Raw genomic sequence first — 27,406 nt, 5'->3', positions numbered from 1 at the left:
AAGTGTGTTGACAATTGCTTAAACAAAACACAAGAACTATCCCTTAGAAATACGTGACAAAGGTTAAATTCAAAATACTCTCACACAATCCACAACAGCTAGAGCCCCATTCACACAATCAGTTTCGGGGAGAGTTTATTTATTTAAAACATTTCTTGGCCACCTTTCAGAGCAGAAGCCCTCCCAAGGCAGCTTACAGTAATAAAATACATAAAAATAGTTAAAATATTAAAAGCAATGAAAACAACAATAAACACCAACAATAAAACCAGCAACAACGTTAGCAGGTGATAAACATAAACTGCACTTGCATGTACCATTAAACCACAGGTCAATGTTGTAAATCATGGGGCATAGCGAGCCTGCATGAGCCTTGGGCTTGTGCGCTCCCCCTCCCCTCTTCTGGCACTGGAATTTTCTGTTTTGATCAGAAGCTTCCATTTTGAATTAACTGCAGTCTAGCATGTCACCCGAGCCCTAAACTGTGGTTAAGCTTAACTAGGGTTAGTTGAACCAAGTCAGCTTCATAAACTATGGTTTGACGTTGGCTTGTTTCAGCTAAACCATAGCTAAGATTAATCACAGTCTGTTCAGGTTTGGATGACAAAGCAAGCTGCAGTTAAACTAAAATGGAAATAAAAGCTTCCAAACTACTCATTGTGGCCATGCTAGAGGAGAAAAAGGAGAAGGGGAGGCAATTTGACACCCGTGCAGGCCATATGGAAGCTTTATGAAACCCGGATGCAGCCTGTGTGTCATGGGTAGCCCATATGTGCCATGAATGAATCCAACACACATGTTGCAGTGATGGGTGGACTATGGCCGTCTTCTTGGAGGAAGCAATGGGTCACATCAACATGGACCAGCAGAGAATATGTACATTCACCTTTGCACACCTTTGTGGTGAGACTGGAGCATGGGCAAACGGCAACGCACTTGGATCTTTCATACCTGATGTCCAAGCCTGAAGTGTGGGGCACACAGGTCTCCTTACCTATCCCAAAAATATTGGTTGGTGGCTTCAAGAAACAGTAGCCGTAGCCACGTATGGAAGAACAGTGTGCAGTAATCAAGATATGATAGATTGTTTTGAGGTAATGATGGCCTCTCTCTCTGTTACATGAAAGGTAGCACATATAAGGTATCTCTCTATTGTTTTTTAGACTTCATGTTGCTTTTTCCTGTTTACCTCATTGCTTCACACATTATCTGCATACCATTAAAATAGAACTAAGCCTACTAAGCTTATCCTGCTGAATGATGATCCATCAAAAGAGGTGGAGGAGAGAAATGCATTGGGCCAACTGTGATGACATGCTACATAATTTCTATGGAGTATTGTAGGATTTCATCAAATCCAATATAAAACATAGATACAAAAACAATTCTGGCCCATGAAGAAAGCTTACATCATACTTGCTGATCAATGAGGGCTAAACTAGACGTGACATGGAAGACTGTGGCAGGATCTCCCACAGTTATAATTTGGCCGAGTTAGTAGCAGCTCTCGGGGGCAAATCTGATTGGGACCCTCGCCCTGAAGGGAAAACATACAGGTATCATAAGGGTTTGATTTTATGTGGGAAAGCAGCATAAGGGAAAAGGGTTACTCTCTAGCACCATGGTCTCAGTCATATTCACACGTTCCCAATAGTTGCTATGAACTTCTTAAAGAACCATGTGTGAACTTCATCACATATCCCCCACATTACATCAAGTTTCTCCCTTAAAGAGAAGGGAGTTGCCTGGGGTTTCCAGTACTGTCTTCTCTTGATAATTCATTTCACTAGTATATTCTATAAAATCTTAAAAGGAAACAAGGTATTTACCTTTTCCTGGTAAAGTCTGTGAAGCCACTTTGCTGCTTCCTTTTCATCCAAAGGGATATCTTCTAGAGGAAACCTCCTAGTTTGTTTAAAAGAGGTTCAATAAAGAGCTTTTATTAGAGAGAGAATAATTACAATATGTAAATAATAGTGTCTTTATGGGGTGCAGCTGGACATAGCATACATTTTGTAATCCTGAAATTGTAATACAAATAGTCAGAAAGACTATCAACATCAGAATTTGTTCAACTCCTCTTTCCCTTCTTCCCCAGAATTCCTGCCTATATATTCCTATGAACAGGTGTGAAGAATGCACATCTGTGTTGTAAACAGCTACAGCACACCTTTGAAAGAAAGTGTTTGTATTAAATTACTGCTGAATTTCCAGTCACCAGTCTATGTGAGCAGATTCTCCTTTCAATGACACATCTTGAATCCTGGAATATGTCAAGTAATAATAAAAAGAATGTCTTTGAGGACCTGCAAATCCCACACTTTGAGGATCTGCATGCCCACACTGCTAAGTAATCACTATCAAGTTTGACACATTAAAGATGAGGGAGGAAGCTGCGACATCTCATTTTAGAAGATATCAGTGAACCTACGTTGGTTGAATTCAAGGCAGCCAGTCAAGATTTCTTCTGAGGATTTCTGAGGAGAAGAGGGGCTAGAAACCTTACAGCTGTCCCCTCTTCTGGTTCTTCCCCCAACCTGATGGTTCCTGGCAGCCTTACCAGTCTGCCCTCGGGTCTGGTGGTGCTGCTGCTGAATGCCAGGTTGGCCCAAAATAAAATCTCCCTCATCCATGATTTGATTGTGGATTAGGGGGCTGACCTGGCATGTATTACTGAGACCTGGGTGGGGGAACTGGGAGGGGTCACTCTCTCCCAGCTGTGCCCTCCTGGGTACTCGGTGCAGCACCAACACCGACTTGAAGGTCGGGGAGGGGGGGTTGCCGTGGTCTATAGGAATTCAATCTCCCTCTCCAGGCTTCCTGCTCATTCGAGTGCAGATCTTGAGTGTTTGTACCTTGTGTTGGGAAACGAGGACAGATTAGGGATTCTATTGGTGTACCGCCCACCCCGCTGCCCATCAGACTCCCTGCCTGAGCTGACGGGGGTGGTCTTGGACTTGGTGTTGAGGACCCCTAGGATGATGGTCCTGGGGGATCTCAACTTCCATGCCGAGGCCGCTGTATCCGGGGCGGCTCAGGACTTCATGGCCGCCATGACAACCATGGGGCTGTCCCAACATGTTATTGGCCCAACGCATATAAAAGGACACATGCTTGATCTGGTTTTCTCGACTGGGCAGGAGGATGGTGATCTGAAAGTGGAGGAATTAACATCTGTCCCTTTGTCATGGTCAGATCACTTCCTGCTGAGGTTTAGACTTCTGGCGGCCTTTCCCCTCTGCAAGGGTGGGGGACCTATTAAAATGGTCCGCCCCTGGAGATTAATGGATTCCGATGGATTCCAGAGGGCTCTGGGGGATTTTCCTGCTGGTATGGCTGGTGCTCCTGTCGAAGCCCAGGTCACTCTGTGGAATGCAGAGATGACTCGGGCAGCTGACACGATCGCGCCCAAGCGCCCTCTCCCTCTGAGCAGAGCCCGGCCAGCTCCTTGGTATACACCTGAGCTGAGGGCAATGAAGCAAGAGGGGAGACGGCTAGAACGCAGGTGGAGGAAAACTCGTGCTGAGTCTGACCGAACACAGGTAAGAGCCCACTATCGAGCCTACTCTGTGGCGGTGAGGGTGGCAAAGAGACAGTTATTTTCCACCAGCATTGCATCTTCTCAGTGTCGTCCAGCGGAGCTTTTCCGAGTGGTTCGTGGCCTGTTACATTCTGGGCCAGGGAGAGAGACGGTGGAACCCTCGGTAGCACGCTGTGACAAGTTTGCACAGCACTTTGAGGATAAAGTCGCTCAGATTCGTCATGAACTGGACACCACCATTAATGCAGTTCCATTGGTAGAGGCGTTCAGAGCACCGTCTGGTCCAGTTTTATTGGATGAGTTTCAGTTACTGAGGCCTGAGGATGCGGACAAGGTGCTTGGCCAAGTCCGATCGACCACTTGTGTGCTTGACCCTTGCCCTTCATGGCTTATTAAATCAAACAAGGAGGGGTTGTCCGGCTGGGTCCAGGAGGTTGTAAATTCCTCCTTGAGAGAGGGAGTGGTGCCTGCCGCTTTAAAAGAGGCGGTAATTAGACCACTCCTGAAAAAGGCTAACCTGGACCCAGAGGATGTTAACAATTATAGGCCAGTGGCCAACATCCCCTTCCTGGGCAAGGTGCTTGAGCGGGTGGTTGTAGGACAGCTCCAGGCACTGTTGAATGAAACGGATTATCTAGATCCATTTCAATCGGGCTTCAGGCCTGGTTTTGGAACGGAAACTGCCTTGGTCGCCCTGTGGGATGACCTCTGCCGGGAGAGGGACAGGGGGAGTGCGACCCTGTTGATTCTCCTGGACCTCTCAGCGGCTTTCGATACCATCGACCATGGTATCCTTCTGGATAGGTTGTCTGGGTTAGGAGTTGGAGGCATTGCACTACAGCGGTTCCGCTCCTACTTGGATGGCCGATTCCAGAAGGTGGTGCTGGGGGATTATTGCTCTGTGCCATGGCAATTGTGCCATGGGGTTCCACAGGGCTCTATTTTATCCCCCCCCCCCATGCTGTTTAACATCTACATGAAACCGCTGGGGGTGGTTATCCGGAGGTGTGGGCTGAGGTGCCATCAATATGCAGATGACACCCAGCTCTACCTCTCTTTTTCATCAAAACCAGGTGAGGCAGTGGCTGTTCTGAATCAGTGCCTGGGCACGGTAATGGACTGGATGAGGGCCAATAAACTGAAACTCAATCCAGACAAGACGGAGGTACTGTTAGTGGGTGGTTCGTCTGCCCGGCTAGGTGATATTCAACCTGTTCTGGAGGGGGTTGCACTCCCCCTAAAGGATCAGGTTCGTAGTTTGGGGGTGCTTTTGGATCCAGAACTGTCACTTGAGGCACAGGTGAACTCAGTGTCACGGAGCACTTTTTATCAGCTTAGGCTGGTATACCAACTACGCCCTTATCTGGACAGAGATAGCCTAGCTACAGTTATCCATGCTCTGATAACTTCTCGTCTGGATTGCTGCAATGCGTTATACGTGGGGCTGCCTTTGAAAACGGTCCGGAAACTTCAGCTGGTCCAAAATAGGGCAGCAAGATCGTTAACAGGGACTGGCCTGCGAGCTCATATTACACCAGTACTTTTCCAGCTGCACTGGCTGCCAGTCCATTTCCGGGCCCGATTCAAAGTGCTGGTATTAACATTTAAAGCCCTTAACGGCTTGGGGCCAGGTTACCTGAAGGATCGCCTCCTCCCATATGTGCCTGCCCGGACCTTAAGATCATCAGCAGCAGCCCTTCTCCGTGAGCCCCTGCCAAAGGAAGTGAGGCGGGTGGCTACTAGGAGGAGGGCTTTTTCTGCTGTGGCACCCCGGCTCTGGAATGAGCTCCCTAGTGAGGTTCGCCTGGCGCCTACATTGTATTCCTTTCGGCGCCAGGTGAAGACCTTTTTATTTTCCCAGGCATTTTAGCTTTCTAAATTTTTATCTTTGCTGTTTTAAGTCTGTATTTTAAACTCCTGCACTGCTGCTAGATTTTATTGTGGTTGTATTGTTATATTGTGGTTTTAATGTTCTATATATTTTAAATTGTTTTATTGTGTGTTTGGTTTTAATTTTTGTGAACTGCCCAGAGAGCTTCGGCTATTGGGCGGTATAGAAATGAAATAAATAAATAAATAAATAAATAAATTTCTTCTCTCCCCCTAATGCCAAGCAACTCATCTTCCATTCATTCTACTAACCGTCAGTTTCTAACCTCAAAAACTATAAAAGACTAAGCTGCAAATTAGGAAGTCCCTGGTTTGAATATTGCCTCTGTCATGAACTTACTCTGCGGCCTTAGGCAAGCCACTTCCTCTCAGCCTCAGTCTCCCCTACCCCATCTGCAATATGGGGTTAATAATACTGACTTATCTTACAGGGTTGTTGTGACACACTTTGAACACTTGAAAGCACTGTACAAATGTTATGCATTATTATTACTACTACTGAAGCCCTGTTCAGGCTTCTAAACCTGAATAGGGTAAACATGTGAGGGGAGGGAGCGCTTTAGCCCTGCCCCTCTCCTTCACCACTGTCATCGCTCTGTATGCATGGAGGGTGACTGTCTGAAGCAAAGAGCCTCTGCTATCCGTCGGGGCTTTCCACACGATCTGGAATGCTGGATAATCACTATTCCAGATCGCGTGGAGAGTCCCCATGGATAGAAGAGGCTCTCCGCTTCAGCCACTCACCATCCAGATGTATAGGGCAATGAAATGCAACAAGGGAGAGGGGTGGGGCTGGAGTGTTCCCTCCCCTCATGTGTTTATATTATTCAAGTTTAGAACAGCTGAATAGGGCTTACGGCTTCATCACATGGGAACCCTTGATCAGTCCCCTGTACTACTGGAATGTCATCCACGACAACATGATGTAACTTGAGCAGATCTAACACAGCAAAAGTAGCAAAGCACAAGCCTTCTCCAATGTGGTGCCCTCCAGATGTTTTTGACTATAACCACCACAAGCCCCAGCCAGCACAGCCAATGGTCAGGGGTGGTAGGAACTGTAGTCCAAGACATCTGGAGGGCACTACTTTGCGGAAGGCTGCTATACAGCAACCTCTGTGACAAAAAGCCTCAATTCCTGAGAGAGCTAAGGCACAATCCACAAAAAAGTCCTGCATCCAATGTAATGTCCATTCATTCTCACAGATCTTGCACTGAAAACATTCCTAGCAGATTTGGACTATGCAGTGGCATTGCTGCATTGCCAAACTTTCTAAAGAGCCATAAGATTCTATTTTCAAAATCAACCCTACTAAAAGTTCATTTAGGCTGCAACCTTATGTATACTTACCTGGGAGTAACTCCCTTTGAACACAGTGGAACTTACTCCTGAGTAAACATACATAGGATTGGGCTGTTATTCATAGTTACGTGGGAACTTTCTCAGAGGTTGTACAAATTTGAATATGACCATCTGGTGTTTCCCCATCTTATTTAAAAAAGGTAAACCAGTGAACATTTTGCCTGCAAATATCCACACTGAACCCAAATGGCTACAAAGGTGATACACATGTGCAAACATCTGTAAGATATACTTACAATATGGCCAAACTACTTAATGATCCCCTTGCTGGACAGCTTTAGTCCCTATCTTAACAAGTTCTACTTTGCTCTCTTGTACAGAATGATACAAATATCATTGAAAACCCTGTATTGTTGTATCCCTGCAATGAATCTGCCACTAGAGGGTGCCCACAGCCAGAATATGTAGATTATGTAGTGAACATTTCTCATATTATTACGAAGTTGGAAAAATAGCCTTTGCTTTATCCAGAAAGGGAAATGCCGCTTATTATGAAAATTCAAAAAGAGTGTGCTTCCAGCAGAGGGCTCCTGGCACCACCAATCAAAAGGCATTGTGCTTTGTGCGCCTGTACTGTATTGCCCTCCTTAACAGTGTTTTCTTCTGGTAAGAAAAATGACAGAAGTGTGGGGGGGAAATGGAGGGTTACAAATTGAAGACATTGTCATCCGGACTCCCTGTAAAATTCAGTGAATGAGGCAGGGCAGTTGCACAATAAAAGCCTCATCTGGAAGCACCCAGAGTGTGCACCGTTTCCTTTCTTTCACCCAAGCAAAGGCTACAGGTCAGCAAAGATCAGATCTTGTACCAGGAGCCTCTGACACCTGAAGAAGTTGATGAAGACATCCACATCATTCCGGTACTCTAAGCAGTGACTGAGGCTATTGCTACAATAAAGGTCCTGTTCCTGGGAAAGAGAATTATAGCTACACCACTTGGGTTCTTTTACCCTTCAGAACCCGGCTGCTCCTGGCCCGCTATACATGCATAACAATGATGCCACGTAAGTTTATTGGTTTGAGCATGGCAGGAACATAGGAAGCTGCCTTATACAGAGTCAGATTATTGCTCCATCTATAGCTTGGTATTATCTGCAGCAGCATTCCCCAACCTGGCTCCCTCCAGATGTGCTGGACTACAACTCCCATCACTCTAGCCAGCATGGATCAAGATGCCGGGGGCTGATGACAGTTGTAGTCCAACACATCTGGGGGGAGCTGGATTGGGGAAAGCTGATCTAGGATGAATGGTAGCAGCTCTCCACTGTTTCAGGCCGCTCTTTCCCAGTCCTATCTGGAGAAGCCAGGAATTGAGATAAGGATCTTCCGCATGAAAGCATGTGCTCTAATCACTGAGCTATGCTCCCTCCCCACCAAATGCGGAGATGTTTCAGTAATTTGCGTGGACTGTGGAAGGGGTGTTGTGGGGGCCACGCTGGGGACACCAAACCTCTATAAGGCCCTTGGACTTTATATTGACAGCTCTGATCTAGATTTTCTGCCTTTCCTATGATGGTTGTAGACAACATTACAAGCACCAAAGGAAATAACAAAGCTTTTATCACCACTACCTGTGAAGAAATTACTTATTTCAGACAGGCCTGCAATTGACCCAGCCGGAAATCATTCCTGCAGTTCTTTAAAAACAAGAACAACAACCCCCAAACAAAGCAAAATGGAGAAGTCAGGTCACCAATCTGTATTGTATAACAGCAGGCCTAGCTGAGAAAAGTCCAGACAAATGGATCCCAGGACTTCAAGCCAGATTTTGTCTAGAAGACACTGATGACTACCATTTATCAAGATTGGACTATACTTCGCTTATTTATCCATGTTTAAGAGGTGGTGCTTGGCATAATGTATTTATGGAGCTTGACTTACTTACTTACTTACTTACTTACTTACTTACTTACTTATTTCATTTATATGCCATCCAATAGCCAAAGCTCTCTGAGTGGCTCACAAAACATGTACTCCCAGTGACCAAAAAAATCTTCCATACTAAACGTGGAACCAGCAAAAACAGCAGCCAGAGCGAATTACTACTTTGAAAGGATTCATGCCCTGTTGGATGCCCATATTTGCCTTTGTACTCCGATACTAATGGTGAAATGATGCTCTTCCAAAGCCTGAATAAAGCTAAAGATCCTAAATCACGGGGGGGGGGGGGAGCACAGGTAAAAGTGGCAGCTTCACCACCATGTTTGGGACCCAAGGACAAGTCTCTGATACATGCTATGCATACATGCTCACCTGACACACATATCTGCTTCATATTTCTTCCCATAAAGGATTCCTAATAAGGAGGGGTTCTTGTTTCCTCTGAAGTTTAACGTTACATCATACACTGCTGAAACTGTTGCAAGCAAGATGAGATTGTCATTATTTCAGTCTTCAGACAGCTAGAATTCAACGTATTTAATTATTATGTTAAAGCACAAAAACATGGCAAGGAGGGCAGTTGAGACTGGAAGCACATAGTTCTCTAAGCACACTGCTCTACTGGTCACACAGTGTAATGCTGGGACCTTGAGTCCCAGTATTGGGAGGAAAGGCGGGATAATCATCATCATCAAACCAAAAACAACAACAGGGCTGAAATTTTAACAGCACTAAATGGACCAGGGTCAGCCACACTCACTGCAGTTTGCTGGACATGTACATGCTCCCTACAACTTTTAGCCCTGGTTCTTACATAATGCCAAACCACAAACCCTATTCAGGCATTCCTTTATCTATGTAGGTTGAGAAGGGAAAATGCGCTGGCCCCTCCACATCCCTACACATTTCCATTGTGATCTACATGTGGAGGGCAATATTCTGTAAAGAACAGCCTCCTTTATTTGTGGAGGCTCCCCATGTGATCTGGGACACTGGAGATCAGCATCCAAAGTCGCACGGAGAGGCTCCATGAATAAAGAAGGCGCTCCTTTACAGAGTGCTGCCCTCCTCTTGTAGAAGGCCATGGAAACACATGAGGAGGGGGAGGGGCTAGTGTGCTCTCTCCCCTCCTGTGTTTAGCCTACACAGATTAAGGAACACCTGAACAGGGCTACAGACTGCCTGAAAACCAGGATTGAAAACTAGGGACAGATCATGATTTCCAACTCTGATTTGTGGGCAGACAATGGCTGCATTCAAATGCAACACTAAACCATAGTTCAGTGCTACCTGAATCAACCTCCAGCTTGTGTGCTCCCTCTTCTCCTCTCCTCCTACACTGTGGCAGTGAAGAAGCAGTGTGGCATCCGCTTCTGTTTTAAACTAACCACAGTTTGTCATTTCATCTGAACAAGGACAACCTGGAGTTAGTTTAAATATGATTTGTCAAAACAAGCCAAGATCAAACTGTGGTTTCCGATCCTGGTTTGTTCAGACAAATCATAATTAAAGCCAACCATAAAATGACAAACAGAAGTTTATTTAAAGCAGAAACATTCTAGCAGTGGAGGAGAGCTCTGCTGGGGGGTAGGGGGAAGCTCTTGCACATAATGCTAAACTATAGTTTAGCATTCTATCTGAAGCAGGACTATGGGTTTTGCTATGTATAGTTTGCTCTGTTTGGATATAAGAGCAAAATATGGTTTGCTGCAAATTCAGAAATCATGGAATCAGAATGCCCAAGGAGAAGAGGGGAGGCAAATGAGAGGCGGGAGTTCATGAGTCCAAGGCTCAAGGCTTGGTGTTACATCTGAACTGAGCCATAGTGCTAACATATAACTTCTGTGAGTTTTAGCCATTCTGCAGCCAGTAGAATCATAGAATCATAGAATAGTAGGGTTGGAAGGGGCCTACAAGGCCATCGAGTCCAACCCCCTGCTAAGTGCAGGAATCCAAGTCAGAGCATCCCTGACAAATGGCTGTCCAGCCTCGTCTTGAAGGCCTCCAGTGTGGGAGAAAGAACCCTAAGCTTATATATACAAGAGGATAGTTATTAACATGGTAACAGACAGGAAGACAAAGGATAATTACATTACACAGAAACAGGAAAATTTGGAACTTTCATGTATGTTGTTCTTATCCATCCTCACCACACTCATTCTCACAAATATCCTGAAAGGTTGGTTAATATTGTACTTACAGAAAGGGAACTGAATCCAAGATAGTGATTTGCCCAGGACCACCCTACCAGGTTCTTCATCCAAAGTCAACACTCTTGCCTTTACTGGATTCTACTGACTCTCATATATTAAGTACAATCCAGGGGAAAGTACATGTGTTTAAAGTGCCCCTGAAATCAATAGTATTTAAGCGCTTAAGTAGGAGCTTGACTCTTCTTCTTGATTTCCACAAGACTTAAAATCACATTGGGATTTCTCTGGATTGTGCCCGGCGGGGGGGGAAATGATTTCAAATGGCAAAGGGAGGCTCTGGAATCATCACTGGACACTCTGAAAACCTGCTTTTAGAACATCTTGGCAGATGATGAATGGTATTAAAAATGGGAAGACACAGTCAAGTTTGTAACCCGTCAATAACATTTAGCCAGCCATCTGTCCTATTTAACAGCATCGTCTGTGTGGCATAACACGAACTTACACCTCACATGCATGCTGGGAGTGTTAATTAGGCAATGTTTGCACACCACTTTAGAAATGTGAGGTGCTAAGTAGCATTATTAATTTCTCTGAATTCAAAGGGGAAGTACTCAATGCATTAAGATTATTTACAAAATCAAATCTAGCAGTTTAAAATGTCAACAGCAATAGAGATTCTGCATTTTAAAATAACTAGTGACCAATAGCAACAACTATACTAAAGAATAATTATTAATAAACATTGCAAGCAAGGCCAAGGAAATAGATACCTGTTCCCCTGAGACACTGGACAGCAGTAGTGAAACCTTTGGTTCTGGGCAACAGGTGATATTTGAGTTTAGGCAGCCCCTTGGAATCTGCCACCTCCATGCTGATACGATGTTTGGTCTCTGTAAAACGAGTTCCTTCACAATACAAGAGAAACTGTGGCACAGAATAAGAGGGGGAAACATCCGCATTACCATTCGACTAAAAGGCCATTGTGCATGTGTGTGGCTAATCTAAGCAGACTGCTATGACCCTGGATCTGAATTCAGAAACCTCTGCATCAGAAGGAGGATTGCAGGATACCAAAAGCCCAGAGACTGGTGGAGATCCTCACCCTAAGAGTAATCTTCTCCTGCAAAGACTTCCCCAGATGGTAAGGGAGATGGATCCTTGGAGGCTGCTGTCCTTCTTTTGCCTGCCTGGAGGAGTTCCTCCCAACATCCTTAAATACCAATAACTCCTCCCCAGAAATACCCTCCGCTCCTGGCATCTCACCCTCATCATCGCATCAGTCCCACTGCCAACAACAGGTACACTAGGAGACTTACCCATATACACCACAAAACCACAACGCCATCTCTTTCCCTGGGAGATTCTTCCTTCAAGGCCACACACCTCCCTGCAGCATGCACTTTATTCCTCAGGAGGCTTCTGACCACCACTCTAGACCAGCCTTCCCCAACTAGATGTGTTGGCCTGTAACTCCCATCATCCCCAGCCCCAGCATAACACCAGGTTGGAGAAGGTTAGTTCAGACTATCTGCTTGATGGCCTTGGTCATCTGTTTCCACTCTGTTCTGTCCAGAGCCCAGATCGTTTGCTCGCCATCCCAACTTCTGACTTGCACTGTGTGGTGAGCACTGTTGCTTGGCGGATGATCTCTGAATTCACCTACTGCTAGGAGTTAAGGCACTCTTGAGAGTGCTCCTCAGCCTCAAATACAAGACAGAGCCGCAGAACTCTTTAGGATGAGAACACACCTATACATAGGATTTCCACACATGCTCAGAGCATCTTCTTTCAGCCATGTAAAAGTGTGATGTGGGAACAATTACATATTTATTTCAATCCTCAAGGTGGGTTAGTGATATACATGTTGGCTTCCGAGCATGTATGTTTAAAATGAAATAGACACTCATATAGCCATTGTGTGTGTTACTTTTCATTAAATTGCTACTATATCCTAGTAAGACTGCATGGAATAACAGAGAAATGTCACAAAGCCAATTCTGCAAAATCTGTCCCTCACATTAAAATAATTTTGTACCATATGCAAATGTGACTGTCAACGTAAGGTTGGAATGTCATACAATAAGCCATAAAAACTAAGGATTTAAGATAATAATGGTTATACACCCATCCATGGTGGGACATGAAAAAGCACTATAAACTATACAGTCAGGGCCAGAAATATCTGAGCAAGGATAACTGTTTTGGCAGTTGACCTCTGTACATCACCACATTGAAGTTGAAAGGAAACACATCCAGATGGGAGTGAAGTCAGGACTTTCAGCTGTAATTCAAGGGGCTTGACAAAAGTGGGGCACTAACCATTCTGGAAGGACAGCCAGTGGCATACACACACACGCATTGTTGGTGGCTCATAAGTAATGGAACAAACCAACATCATTTCAAACTTAAGGGTCGCCTTTAATACCTGGATGAAAATCCTTTGCAGTCAATGTCTGCCTGAGGTCTGGAATCCATGGACATGACCACATGCTGAGTTTCCTCCTTCGAGATGCTTTGCCAGGCCTTTACTGTAGCTACCTTCAGCTGCTGCTTGTTTGTGGGTCTTTCTGCCTTCAGTCTTGCCTTCAGTAAGTGAAAAGCATGCTCTGTTGGGTTGAGATCAGGTGACTGACTTGGCCATTGAAGAACATCCCACTCTTGGGCAGCTTTTGCTGTATGTTTTGGGTCATTATCCATCTACAATATGAAGCGGCGTCCTATCAGTGTGGCAGCATTCGGCTGAATCTGAGCCCTTTACACTTCAGGATTCGTCCTGCTGCTTTTATCAGCAGTCAGGTCATCAATAAGCACCAGTGACCCGGTTCCATTTGCAGCCATACATGCCCATGCCATAACACTGCCTCCACCATGTTTGACAGATGATGTGGTATGCTTTGGATCATGAGCTGTTCCTTTCCTTCTCCATACTTTTCTCTTCCCATCATTCTGGTACAAGTTAATCTTGTTTTCATCAGTCCGAAGAATCTTATTCCAGAACTGGACAGGCTTTTTTAGGTGTTTGCTGGCAAAAGCTAATCTGGCCTGTCTGTTCTTGAGCGTTACCAGTGGTTTGCACCTTGTTGTGAAGCCTCTCTATTTACATTCATAAAGCTGTCTCTTGACTGTAGATGTTGACAATGACATGCCTACCTCCTCAAGAGCATTCTTGACCTAACCAGATGTTGTGAAAGGGTTTCTCTTCACCATGAGCAGCATTCTGTGGTCATCCACTTTAGTTGTCTCCTGTAGTCTTCCAGGCCTTTTGCTGTTGCTGAGCTTGCCAGTTAATTCCTTCTTTTTCAGGATGTTCCAAACTGTTGTGTTGGCCACTCCCACTGTTTTTGCTATCTCTTTGATGGGTTATTTTGTTTCCTCAGCCTAATGATGGTCTCCTTCACTCGTGTGGACACTTCTTTGGACCTCATGTTGGGAGTTCCAGTGAACAGCTACCAAATGCAAATGTAACAGAACCACCTCCAGGCCTTTTATCTGCTTGATTGGTCATGGGGCACCCAGGAAACAGGCCACACCTGGCCATGCAGCTGCTTGCCAGCCATTCGTTCCATTACTTATGAGCCACCAACGATGGGTGTGTGTGTATGCCACTGGCTGTCCTTCCTGAATGGTTGGTTAGTGCCCCACTTTTGTCCAACCCCCTGAATTACAGCTGACAGTCCTGACTTCGCTCCCTTCTGGGTGTGTTTCCTTTCAACTTCAATGTGGTGGTGTACAGAGGCCAACTGCCAAAACAGTTATCTTTGTTCTGATATTTCTGGCCCTGACTGTAGATTATTAATCACCCCATATACAGATACATATATAAACTTAATATGATAACACATGCAGGCGCGCACACGCACACACACATAGCCCATACAAGACTACATTTTTCACCATCCTGTTCAAAGTAGAGAAGAAGTGCTGTGCAAAACTTCACTTACCCACATATACTCTGGATAATTAGACAATCGTTTTAGCCCTTTAATAACTGTGTCTCTATCTTCTTCCCATTTCCTTTTGCAGAAAACAATCTCCAAGAAGTACCATGTCCAGCCAATTAGGGGCACGTACAACAACTCTTTCTTAGCTAGAACTTTTGAACTCTGAAAGAAACACGATAAAATAGTTTCAATCTGTTTACCTGCAACATATCATTTACAAATAGTGCTGTTTTCAAAAGTGTTCTGAAGTGGCCCAATGACTTTTCTGGAAGCTAGAGTAATGTATTTATTACACTCATATCCCGCCTTTCCTCCAAGGAGCTCAAGGGAACATGCATTGTTCTCCTGCTACCCTTTTTAGCCTAACAACCCTGTGAAATAAGTTAGGCTGAGAGACAGTGACTGGCCCAAGGTCACCCAGTGAGCTTCATGACTAAGTGGTGATTTGAACCCAGGTTCTAGTTGGACACTAACCCAGGGTTAGGCAATTGGGTGCTCTCCAGATGTTTTGGACTACAACTCCCACAAGCCCCAGCCAGCATGGCCAATGGCCAGGAATTATGTGAGTTGTATCTGATTATCTGACAGGCACCAGGTTGCCTCCTCCTGCTCTAACTACTATACCACATTGGCACTCTAATTTTTAAATTTTAAACATTCTACTTTTGGTGTTAACAGGAAGGAACTTTATACAATGTGAACACTTAAAAAAACAGCAACAACTACTTTTGTCTCCCAAGTAAGAAAAAGAAAAAGCACCCCATCCCCAAAATTAAGCCATTATGATGTCCAAGGCTATAATAAGTTCAAGGCTACAACCACTCACCCCTAACACACCAAAGCGCTCTGTCATAGTCCAGCCACACAGAAAATCTATTTCAAAGTTGTGGTTCAGGATGATGATAACATGTTCTTTTCCAAACTTACTGATTGTGGCTTGGTCTGAGAATAAAGTGCATTCTGTACCAGACCACCATTCCAGCAACATCACTAACTCTAGATCACAGGAGGAAAGAAACAAAATAGATTAGGTACATTTTATACCACCATATATTGAAGCCTAGTCTGATCTGGGCCTCCCTTTTAACCCTCTCTGCTGCAGTTGCTGTCAATGGTGTAATTATATTATTTGCAAGGGCAGAAGCAAGCAATTTGCAGTATGTAAACCACCATTTATTAGCGTGCACAGTTTTCTTCAACATACTTTTAAAGTTCCAGCTGCACTTTTAAAGACAGCAAGCTTTCTAGACTTCAGGGGTGCAGAGAAATTTTAAGTCAGATTGGCCAAAGTTTTCAATACAGTTTTCAGTGCCAAACAAGACAGCCATTCAATTTCCAACCAACATAAAGGGTATCATTTTTCAAAAGCTCTTACAATACAGGCAGTGCCTTAGTCAATTTCCAACATGTTTGCTGGGACAGTGACATAATTCTGCCAGCTGTTTAACCATAGCTGAGCAATTGGGAGTTGTGCATGGGATTATAAACTCCCTTTCTCCACTCCCTCTCTCCATTCTGCAGCAGAAATTTCCCCTGCAGGTTCTAAGTGCAGCTAATCCAGCAATGTTTACTTATTGTGGCTCCAAGGTTCCCACTTAACCCAGGATTGGCAAATCCCACTGTGTATTCCCTCCCCAGTTGCTTAATCAGCAGCATTTAAATCAGCACCAACCCCAAGCTCCATTCAAATGAGTGTTTACTGCAGCAGAGCATCCTGAAATCGCTTTAAATCTGTGCCTCTCATAGAAGAAGATGGCCTAAAACATGGAGGGAAAACAGAAGCAACATTCCTTCCCATGCAGGGTTACAAGCACTGTTGAGTGTGTTGATCCCTTTCTGTCACTGTCTGATTTTAAATTATAGCCCATCATACAACTGAAGGTGGATAACAGGAGCCTTTGCTGTTTTTTCTCTGCAGTGTAGACCTCTGAATAAAGCTGCCCAAAGCTCTACCATACCCCTGGAAATCTCTGTCTGTGTGTCTGCGTTTCGTAAGGAGGAAACCCTGTGGCTGCACTGGACAGCCTAAAAGACCTTTAGCCTGCAACCGTCCATCCTTTCTGACAGTTCCTGCAAATACAAAATAGCTTGAGGGGGAAATGAACAGAAAATGAGGTCCAGAGAAATGTTTACAGTCCGAAGTACTGACTTTACCCCGGCTGGAATAAAATGAAAAAAACAACAGGATCCTGGTTTGCCAGGCTCCTAAAAATCCAATATTGATATCTAAGAAATTGAATTTATTTGTACTGTTTAAAAGCTCTGGGCAAATCTGGCTCCTAAACAAAAAAATTAAAATCTGATGGTGGCTCCAGTTATATTTTTCCAGTGCTAAATTATACTCTTAATTTTGTGGATTAGAAGTAGGAGAAATGCAAAGTCAAAGAAATGCATAATTTATAGACAATAATATACTCTACAAGAATTGCCCAGCAAGGGTGTGTGTGTGTGTGTGTGTGTATGAGTGAATAGGAGGTAGGCAGCAATTATAGTACACTTCTGATGGAGTCAAACTTTAAGTATCCCAACTTTAAATGCTTTTACATGTTTATATTTTAACAGCTTTAGCTTTGTGTTAGTCTGGGACTTACTCCCAGGTTGGATGTGCCTGACCTTGTCTGATCTCAGAAGCTAAGCAGGGTCGGCCTTGGTTAGCACGTGGATGGGAGACTGCCTGGGAATCAGGCTTCCTGCATTGAGCAGGGGGTTGGACTCGATGGTCTTGTAGGCCCCTTCCAGCCCTATGATTCTATGTCTATGCTGATCACCAAGCCTAAAATGGAATGATTTCGCTCTTAGCCTTAGCAAGGCTTTTAGTTCTCAGTACTAGAGGCTTCCAAAGCCACAAAAAATCTTAAATCAAAGGTTTAGAGACAACAGTTTCTAAAAGCAATTTTAGTTGCACAACTGTTTTGTTTAAACCAGATGCTCCCTACCAATAAACTTTTTTATTTATTTTATTTTATTTTATTTTATATATGTATGTATGGGGCAAATAGGTATATGATTTGGGTTTTAGTTACAACTATCAGGGGCAAGATGTGGTGAAGGACTTGAGAAGGCAAAAACGTTTGGCAGCAGCTCAGCATCCTCCTGCAAAACCACCAAATCATGCAGCTTGGGCATGGAAATGCCAAAATGTAGCTGAGATGCTGGATGCCTTTTCACGGAGTTCTTCTGTCCACTTCCATACACTGCCCAGGACTATAGAACTAGTTCCTTGAGTCCACTGGACACCACAGCAAGACAAGCAGAGGTTAGGACTGGCTAAGAAAACACCCAGCTCTCCCCTTTTTACCAATGACAACACAAAAGGCATTTTACAGTTGCACTCAGGGGGTGGCTGCATGGATATCCAGGCTAACTCTCAACAGATCAGTTGAGAATTTGGGGCTAGGGTACTAATCGGGGTGCACAGAAATATACAGCAGCTTTGTGCCTGAGTGCACAATTCCTGAGATTTCTTTAAATCGCATTTGAAATCAGAGGAGGAGGAGATACAGATGGGGGAGTTTTGCCAAGGCTAAAAATAAGAGAGCAATAGGACATAAGCTCATTTGTAATTTTGTACATGGAGAGAACAATCCCAGGGCCCCTAGACAACATCTGAGGGGTCATAGGGCAGTTCAGATTCCCAGATCCGAGGTCAGAGACAGTGTTGTGCCCTCAGAGCTGGGAATCAGAACTCCAACCCCCACCCCTATCCGCCAGTGCAGAAAGAACCATGCTGGCTGCCTCTCTGAGGTCAGGAACACACCCTCGGTGAGGGGGGAAAAGGGGGTGTTTTGGTGAGGAGGATATGAGCTATCCAGAGGCCATTCCAGCCTCCCTCCCTCCCACTCTGAGACACCCCAGCTAGATGGAGGGGGGAAGCCTGTCTAGCAAAAATGCAGGGCGAGAGGGCGAGGATCGCCTCCACCACTCCTCCTGCCCTGTATAGGATGACTCTGGGTTCGGAGGCTTACGATCAGCACATTAAGACTGTGCCCTAAAAGGGCAACCAAAAACAATCAAGGGGGTTGGAGGACCTTCCTTACAATGAAGACTTAAAGCATTTGGGTTTTTCATCAAGAAAAAAGATGACTAGGTGGGGACATGACAGAGGCTTATAAAATTATGCATGTGGAGAAGGTGGATAGTATTAAAACCTGGGGGTCTCCCAACAAAATGGGTTAGCAGTTTGGCAGTAGGTGCAAAACTGACAAAGGTGGTACACATCCACATCATGCACAATTAACATCTGGAATTCACTACTACAAGATGTGGTGATGGCCACTTTTGATGAATCTAAAAAAAAAAAAGATTAGGCAAAGTAATCAACAATAAATCTATTAGTGGCCATGACAGCCTAACTGAGCTTCCCTATTCAGAGGCAGTATACTACTGAATGTGGGATGCTTACTGTTAGGGTGGCTCCTTTTGGAGCAAATTATCTGAGAAATTGCAATAGAACCAGTCACCTGATAAAGAGCCATTTGCTTGGCACGTGTTGGGATTGATAAAACTGATATCAATAGGTTTGTCACCTGCATCTGTTGGGAGTTCTATTTTAATGCTTGAAGAGCAGAGATCATCACCTAGCACTCAGTGAAAAATGCCATGGCTTCTCTTTAAAACTGAATGTGCAAAAAAGAGTAATGAGGCCCAGCTCCACAATCTGCTAGGCTGCAATGTACAGAAATCTTACAAATAATAACCTATCCATTTAGGTTTGATTGTATTATTGTTGCTAGTAGGAGTAAAAACTGAACATGCTGAGCTATTAAAAAGCACAACTCATCTTGAGCTAGACAGAATGAATAAGGCTGGAATATAGATTCTCCTCATGAATTAAATATGCAGTGAAGTGTTTTCTCTATGCAGGAAGTCAGACGAAACATCCATGCTGCTTTACAACAGGAAGGAGCATTTTAGAGAATTGCAGCATTGATAATTTTAGTTAAGAGCTACTCAGCAAGAGACTGAAATGTCCTAAGGGACTGAGTCTGTGAATGGCTTCCACATGGCTGGCATCCCTTGGCGAGGAAAAGGTTTCAGGTTCCAAAATTACTTCATCAAATGATTATATTGTGTTTTTTTTAAAAAAACCTGTGCCATTTATATGAAGCTCCTTTGAAAAATAATAATGATAAAAATAAAGTTTTACTTGAAGTGCAATCTGGAAGGAAGATCTCTGTTTGAAGAGCCCAGTTCGGACTGCACCATATATGAAGTGATCATCAGGGACCATCATCAACAGAGACTTACATATCTCTTCACAACACCCTAAATGTAATGCTTGGCAGTTCACATGTTCAGCTGCAGGTCCTCAAGGGATGTCTTATACTGAGAGTAGTACTATGTCTGAATCAGGCCCAAGACAAAAGCTGCTTTTAAAAAAATGTCTTGATTTCTAAACACAATGACATATCCATTTCAATATATGGAACAAATGGCAACATTTTTGCTACAAACATGAGGACTAGAAATTTAGTTTAAAAAATACAATTGTAAGCAAAATGTGCAGGTTCTGCTTTTTGAAAGACAGTGTACTGAAATCGTACATCCTTAACTCCACTGACTTAACACCATTTACAGTGCAAGCCTATACAGATCCACTCAGAAGTAAGCCCCATGGCGTTCAATGGGGCCTACTCCCAAGTAAATAGGTATAGGATTGCAGCCTTAGAGGCTGTGAAAGAACGGTTAAAAAGCCACAACCATCATGGTCACTCTAGGACCAAAGACAGGATCAGCGCAGGCCCCAGATTCCAACTGTGTACAAACATATCAAGTTGTTTCTGCCAAGCCTCTGCTTCCAGCATCAAGACAGCCAATTCAAAAATAGCCATCCCTCCACTTCCAGGTACACAGCAGTAATCCTTGCATCTGATTTCTAGGAAAGCCCTAGATATTCCGCATGGTCAACCAGCTGAGTGGGTTTGGGAAATTAACTGTATAACCAGCCCCCTTACAGTCTAGCGTAGCACTATCTACTTTGACAGGCAACAACTCCAAAATATCTTTTCCAGTTCTTGTACCTGAGATCTTTTAACTGGAGATGCCATGGATTGAACCTGTTGACTTGATACATACCACAACTGGGCTCTATCACTAGGATATTGCTCCTCTGTTCGTCCTGAAACAAGCCCAAACTGGCAACTTTGCGTACTCCAAGGAACACTCTCAACCACCCACGTGGCAGCTATCCCGTGTTTCACTAAAATGGCCACGTAATGACCTTGAATTGCATTGTCCTCCTTGTCTATAAGTTCTGTCCCCCAGCTCCATGCCAGCTGTTAAACTGAAAAATTCACCTTGAAAAGGAGCTGTAAATAGAATTTGATGTTTACACATTTTATTAATTAGCAGAGCTATCCTTCCCATAGCAGTAAATTCTCACTGTAAGCAAAAGAAGCAGATGTACAAAAAAAGGCGGCATACCGCACCCTTAAGTAAAGCTTATGATGCCTCATAGACAAGAGTAACACCCTAAAGGACCTGAATTTGAGCACTGGTCATTGTTAATTTCATTAAGTATATCGTGCCATTTTTAAATCAACCTGAGCAAGAGAATGCTCAGTGGTCAAAGACCACTGAATGCTTACAATGTTTTCAACTTAACTAATTTACCAGCCCCCTCTCATGAGCACAAAGAGAAAAATCACCCACACACCCACACAAACAGTTTCTGCTAAGTTACTGGAAACTGCCAATTCTTCATTTTTTAAGACAGGGGCACCAGAGAGAAGAGCCTCTAGGCAACCCTGTACGAAAAGGCTGCATAAAGCATATGCCAAGGTTGTACGCTTTCCTGAAGTCAGGGATAGGGACTGAGGGCAGGGAAGTTGAAGAGCAAGTAGCCTCAGCAATTAACTTGCTCCTGCAGCAACCTAGTCAAACATATAGAAATTTAGCAGCAAAATGGGGCAAGTTGGAAAAGATTGTTTGCTGGGTCTGTTTTCTCTTTAATGATTTTCCAGATAAAGAACTGAGAGTCCTATTGCACCTTAAAGACTAACAAATTTAAGAATCGAGTAGTCTTGAAGGTTCACAAGACTACTTTGTGTGCGTTTGCTGTAACAGATTGCCAAAGCTACTCCTCTGGAATCTGTTCCTTATGGCTCTGTATAAAGAATCTAGGGGACTATATGGAAGACTCTTTAAAATCTTGCCCCAAGTTAACAGTCTGTGCAAGGGAAGTCCGGAAGACTGCAAGTGCTGGAGTGAATACCAGAGTAGCCAATGTGGGTGGGAGAGAGCAAACACTGGCATCCGTAGAAGAATTTTGAAAGCAAAAGCTGCTCCAAAGAACCAAGAACCAAGCAAACCAACTAACCAACCAATGAAAATAGGCACCAGGGGCATGAGTTAACATACATGTGGAAAAAGGTTAGGAAAGCTGTAAACTGTGAAATGATGGATGGAAAGCAGGGGAAAGCAGAACAAGGCCAGGGATAGTAAATACTTTTAGAAGGAAAACAATTCCTTCTCTTCTTCACTGACTACACAAGGTGAGACTTCTTGGGACTAGAAGCAAGGCCAGAGGAAGAATCACCAATGCTCACTTTAGGATTGTTAAATAAAGAGAGATTGTGAATAGCTCCAAAAGGATCTCTCTAAACTGGGGGAATGGGCATTAAAATGCAAACGTGGTTCAATGTAAACACGTTTACATTGTGAAGTGAATGTTCATTGGAGCAAAAAATCCTAACTTCATATACACTGATGAGGTCTGAGCTGGCGATGACCAAAAACGAGATCTTGGGGTTGTGGTGGACAGCTCGATGAAAACATTGACCCAGTGTGTGAAAAAGGCACACTCTATTTGGGGGATCAACAGGAAAGGAATCAAAAATAATCCTGCCAATATCATAATGCCTTTATACAAATCTATGGTGGACACACTTGGGATACTGCGAACAGTTTTGGTTATCACACTTCAAGACAGATACTGTGGAGCTGGAAAATATGGAGAAAGGGGCACCCAAAATAATCAAGGGTCTGGAGCAACTCCCTTATGAGGAAAGGTTACAACGTTTGGGGCTTTTTAGTTTAGAAAGAAGGTGAGTAGTGATGGCCTCCAACTTGGATGGCTTTCTAAGGAGATTAAACAAATTCACAGGATAAGGCTATGGCTACTAGTCATGATGGATATATATTCAATAAGGGAGGCGGTATGCCTCTGTATACCAGTTGCTGGGGAACATAATTGGAAGGCTGCTACTGAGCTCATGTCTTGCTTGTGGGCTTTCCATAGGCATCTTGTTGGCCACTGTGGGAACAGAATGCTGAATTAGACAGGCCTTTGGTCTGATCCAGCAGGGCTCTTCTTACCTGGAGTACCTGCTGAATGGAAGGATGAAGGACCTATCCCAGCAGTGGAGGCAAGTGGTTTCTCTGTAAGTCTAAAAGGGGCTGGGCCAGAATAACTGCTCTAGGCACTGCTTGAAAGAGCAGGAATTGTGTGGATCCTTCCTCCATCCACTGCTTCCCAAGTTTGTATTTCATAGAATCATAGAACAATAGGGTTGGAAGGGGCCTACAAGGCCATCGAGTCCAACCCCCTGCTCAATGCAGGAATCCAAGTCAGAGACTATTTGGGGAGACTGTCAACCTACCTGCTACTCCATACCTATAGATATAAGGACTAGGAAAGGAGAAGAGATGCTGATGCCCAAGGCCCCATGCAGGAATGATTCCCAGATACTACCTGCTCACCTTCCATCAGGAGCAACTATAGATGTGTCCCAACATTTGCGCACAGAATCACACCTACTGCTTTCAAGGAGGGCATCCTCTTCAGTTTGAGAACCTACAGTCTGAAGAAACTGCAGTCCTAGTTTAATGCATAGAAATCAAAGCATACTCACGGCTCCACAACGAATAGGAAAGGCGACAGTTTACTCGTCGATAAAACTGCTTGCTTATAGGCCAGAGGATTAGCGTGCATAGCTGGATGAAGTTAATGATGAACCCACTCACGACAAAGACAAACCCAATCAGGAGGTGAACTATAAACTGGGTCTTCAGAAATGCAATTAAGCCCATGATAACCACTTAGTAGCGCTTGCAAGGTCCTTCACTCAAAATAACTGTCCTATAGAAAGAAGGAAAGAAAAATACTGCTTAGCAAATAAAATATAAAATATCTGGAGGTGGGGGAAGGCAGGGGCAGATGCTGAGAGTTCCTCCACTCCAAATAGCAGCTGGGGAATCATAAAATGATTTTTCTCATCAGGCCAATTCCATTCAGGTCTCCCTTGGCTGTAGGTCAAGAGTTGGTTAGCACTATGTCAGAGACACATTTTCAAGCAATAGTAACACGAGCTCTTGCTATTCATGACAACAATGCAACTCTTGCGTACTTGTGATTCTTACAAGGTAAATTGGTTTTCAAAACGCTCCAGCTTCTGGAGCCACAATTTAAAATGATAATACTGCATGAACGGGAAAGTAAGAGTGCCTTGCTTTTACAGGTAAACAGCGATCCCTTTGAAACTGTGAGGGGGTGGCTCACTTTATGAATACACAGGACTGGCAAATGGCCTACAGGGAAGGCGGGGGGAGCCCCCAACCCTTTGCCATGCGTTAAAAAAGCCCATTTCACTTCTCTCCACACAAAGTGTAAGAAAACAGGGAAGGGAACCAAGTGTCTACAACTGGTAGACCAGGGGTAGGATCCAATGATGCCCTGCCGCTGGTGGCCAGCACCACCGATTCGCTTTGTGCAATGCAGCGCTTCTGGGGGCAAGCCCCCCAAAGACTAGACACAAGTTTCTGGAAGGCATGACCTGGCCCTTCCAGAAACCTGCATTTCTGGTCGTTCGGGGGCTTGCCCCTGGAAGCGCTGCATCGCCACTGCTGGGGATAGGGACTCTGCATTTCGGTGGCGACAGGGCCAGCCCTGTGCGCACCAGGAACCGGCAGTGCTGGCCGCCAGAGATCGGGCATCACTGAATCCTACCCCATGGGCCAAAGGCACGCCAATAAGGGTGCTTCCTAGCACCACAGTTGCCCGCCTGAAACTCACTTTGCTGGCAGGCATTGGTGCCTTGGTCTGCACCTGCTCTCAAAATGCCCCTTCTGAAAAATCAGTTGCTGACCAGGGCAAAATACCCTCAAACTCAAACATCAGGAATGCTTCAGAGTTTCACTATTGCAGGATTATCCGTAATCCGAATTTAAAACATCATTTTGCACCAAAGTAAGCCAAATTCAGTGCCAAGAATTTCCGTGAAAGCTTGCATATATTATTGGGTCGGAGGAGCAGCTCTGTAGTTAAAGCATGAGGCATACTGTTTAAAGCATGAAAACCCTATTCCTTATTAAAAATCAAGATGATTTGTCTTATGCTTATGACATCTGGAATGCACGATCTCTTGGGTGATAGGTATAAGCAGCCCAAATGTCAGAAAAAATTGGATGCAGGTTGAGAACCTGAGGCAGAAAGGTCCTGTCCCTCCCCTCCACCCCCCGGTGAGGCAGAAGGGTTCCCCACCTCACAAAGTTTCCCATTGTTTTAGTTGAATGGGGTTGGGGGAGAAATGGTTTAAACTCATCTGTCTGGAGCTGTACATGTTGTGTGAGGTACCAAGCTTTTAGTTTTTGAAAATCTGTCTTTATTTTAAATGTTTTCCAGTTCTCACATTATTCAAGAGAAGGGAGAGAGAGAGAGAGAGAGAGAGAGAGAGAGAGAGAGATGGCAATTGAATTTATGGCATACATGCCCCTAAACCTTTTACATACCCATCTACCGCTTTCTGTCTCTCTCCAAACCCTCTCATCTTTGGGTCATCATTGCTTGGCCACCCAAACTACGCCACCCAAAGTATGCCACCCAGCCAGCTACCTAGGCATGCTTACTAGCAGAGCCCTCTCTGGTTACGCACTACCAAACACTTTAAGACGCATATCCCAATAGCAAGGGCAACGCGGGATGTCATGCTGACTAGCCCTACCTTGCTCTTTTTGCTGCTACGTGGGCGGCAACGGCACAGGCTACCTCGCTCTGCGGGGCCCTTCCTCAGTAAGGCACTATAGGCAAAGTGGCCGCACAGACTGTCTCCAGAACCACCTCATCCACAACACCTCACTCTGAGGAAGGACCCCTCGGAGTGAGGCACTGGGCCTGGAAGGCGCTCCAGTGAGCCATGCAAATTGCTTTCACTGCTGTTGGTGGGGCTTTCTGGAGTGGCTGCCCAATGCCTCGCTCTACAGGGTCTTTCCTTAGAGCAAGGGACTGGGTCCAGCAGGTGCTCCAGAGAGCCCTAGCAGCTGCTGCCCCTGCAACCAGTCAGGGAAACATGGCTGGCTGCAGTGGTGGCAGGCAGCCCATCGGGCAGTTTTGAAGGAGCACAATCTACCACCTCTCCCTATCTACTGTCTGAGCCATGGGTTTCACCGGTCCTCACGAGAGAGCTGGCCCAGCCCAATAACCGGCTTCTGAAACATTTTTCAGTCACTCTGATCTTGCTGCTACTTATGTGCTAAGTGTTCCTACTACAAAATTACAGTTTCCTTATTAAAAGGCAAAATGATTCCAACTCCCACTCATCAGTTGCTCCCTTCCGATCACAAGAATGCATCTTCTTGCTTTTCACATCACAAAAACGCTGAGAGGGTTTTGATTCATTTTAGAGCCAGACCATGTGGGTGGGGTGGGAGAAAGAGTAAGATACAAAGACTAGTGTTTCTACAGCAAGGATGACCAAGGCTTGGATGAAAAGATAACTTAAGAAAGTTCATGGAAGGAAGGTCCTCCCCCCCCCCTGCCAGCTGCATCCCCTGAAATAAACATTCTCTGGAAGATTGGAGAGGGGCCATCCTGAGCAATGTGGGATGGGGAGCAGGGGGCTGCTGGAAGGAAGAAGGAAGGGGAAACTTTCTTTCTGCAAACTCCCTTAAGTTAATGTCTCTTAGAATCCAAGCCATAGTTTCTTCCCAGTTTGCTGCAAGATGAAATACCACTTCTCTTTCAGCTACTTCTATTCAGATGGAAATGAAAACAAGGAAGATCTATTTCATAATGCAACATAAAGCATACATTTGCTTTCCACGTCTCGTAAGACGATGTCAATCTGTGGCTGCAATCCTCAACGCACCTGTTACGGTGTCACTGAACACAGAGGATCTCGCTTCAGAGTGAACATGCACAGGCTTCTGCTGTCTGTTTCAACTCGCATGAAATTATCTCATGAAGATGATGATCATCATGTCGTTGTTGCACTTAGTATCTTAATTATCACCTTTCAACATACAAGGCCTTGATGGTCATGAAGGGGCCTACAAGGCCATGGACTCGATGGCCTTGTAGGCCCCTTCCAACCCTACTATTCTATGTTTCTATGATACACTTGTGCTCCCTCTGGGTGTGCTATTTAAAGTCCAGAAACAATAGGCAAGCAGCAAACAGGTAGTAGGAAAATGCAGTTCTCCGCACACACGGACAAGTTACATTGGCAAGAACTAACCACCTAATTTGTTTGAGATAGTCAACCCTGTGAATAAGCCCCAACAGTAATCTTGCATAATTAGTTATTTCCTCACACGATTTTAAATGTAGAACTCCCAAAAATATATTTGACATTTCTGAAACTAATTCATCTCTGCAGTACCGCCATTTGCTCACAGCCTAGAGTCTGTCTTGGCTGCTA

The 27,406-nt window shown here is 44.6% G+C and overlaps 1 protein-coding gene across 4 annotated transcripts in view; it reads right to left on the bottom strand.

The window, feature by feature from the left end:
• Window positions 1–27,406, bottom strand: part of AGPAT3 (1-acylglycerol-3-phosphate O-acyltransferase 3) — a 150,713-nt gene that overhangs the window by 7,170 nt on the left and 116,137 nt on the right. For all 4 annotated transcript variants that reach the window (XM_084843864.1, XM_084843862.1, XM_084843863.1 and 1 more), the window contains 6 exons: window positions 23,624–23,850; window positions 15,598–15,767; window positions 14,772–14,933; window positions 11,601–11,754; window positions 9,047–9,149; window positions 1,830–1,905 (listed from right to left, as the gene is read on the bottom strand). In XM_084843864.1, coding sequence (XP_084699990.1) covers window positions 1,830–1,905; window positions 9,047–9,149; window positions 11,601–11,754; window positions 14,772–14,933; window positions 15,598–15,767; window positions 23,624–23,801 — 843 coding nt within the window. In that variant the 5' untranslated portion in view covers window positions 23,802–23,850. The remainder of the gene's footprint in view (window positions 1–1,829; window positions 1,906–9,046; window positions 9,150–11,600; window positions 11,755–14,771; window positions 14,934–15,597; window positions 15,768–23,623; window positions 23,851–27,406) is intronic.

Source organism: Heloderma suspectum, chromosome 3 (assembly GCF_057233095.1).
Source record: "Heloderma suspectum isolate Gila_16-S chromosome 3, 16-S_ref, whole genome shotgun sequence".
NCBI classification, from domain to species: domain Eukaryota; kingdom Metazoa; phylum Chordata; class Lepidosauria; order Squamata; family Helodermatidae; genus Heloderma; species Heloderma suspectum.
This window is presented reverse-complemented; position numbering and strand designations above follow the sequence as displayed.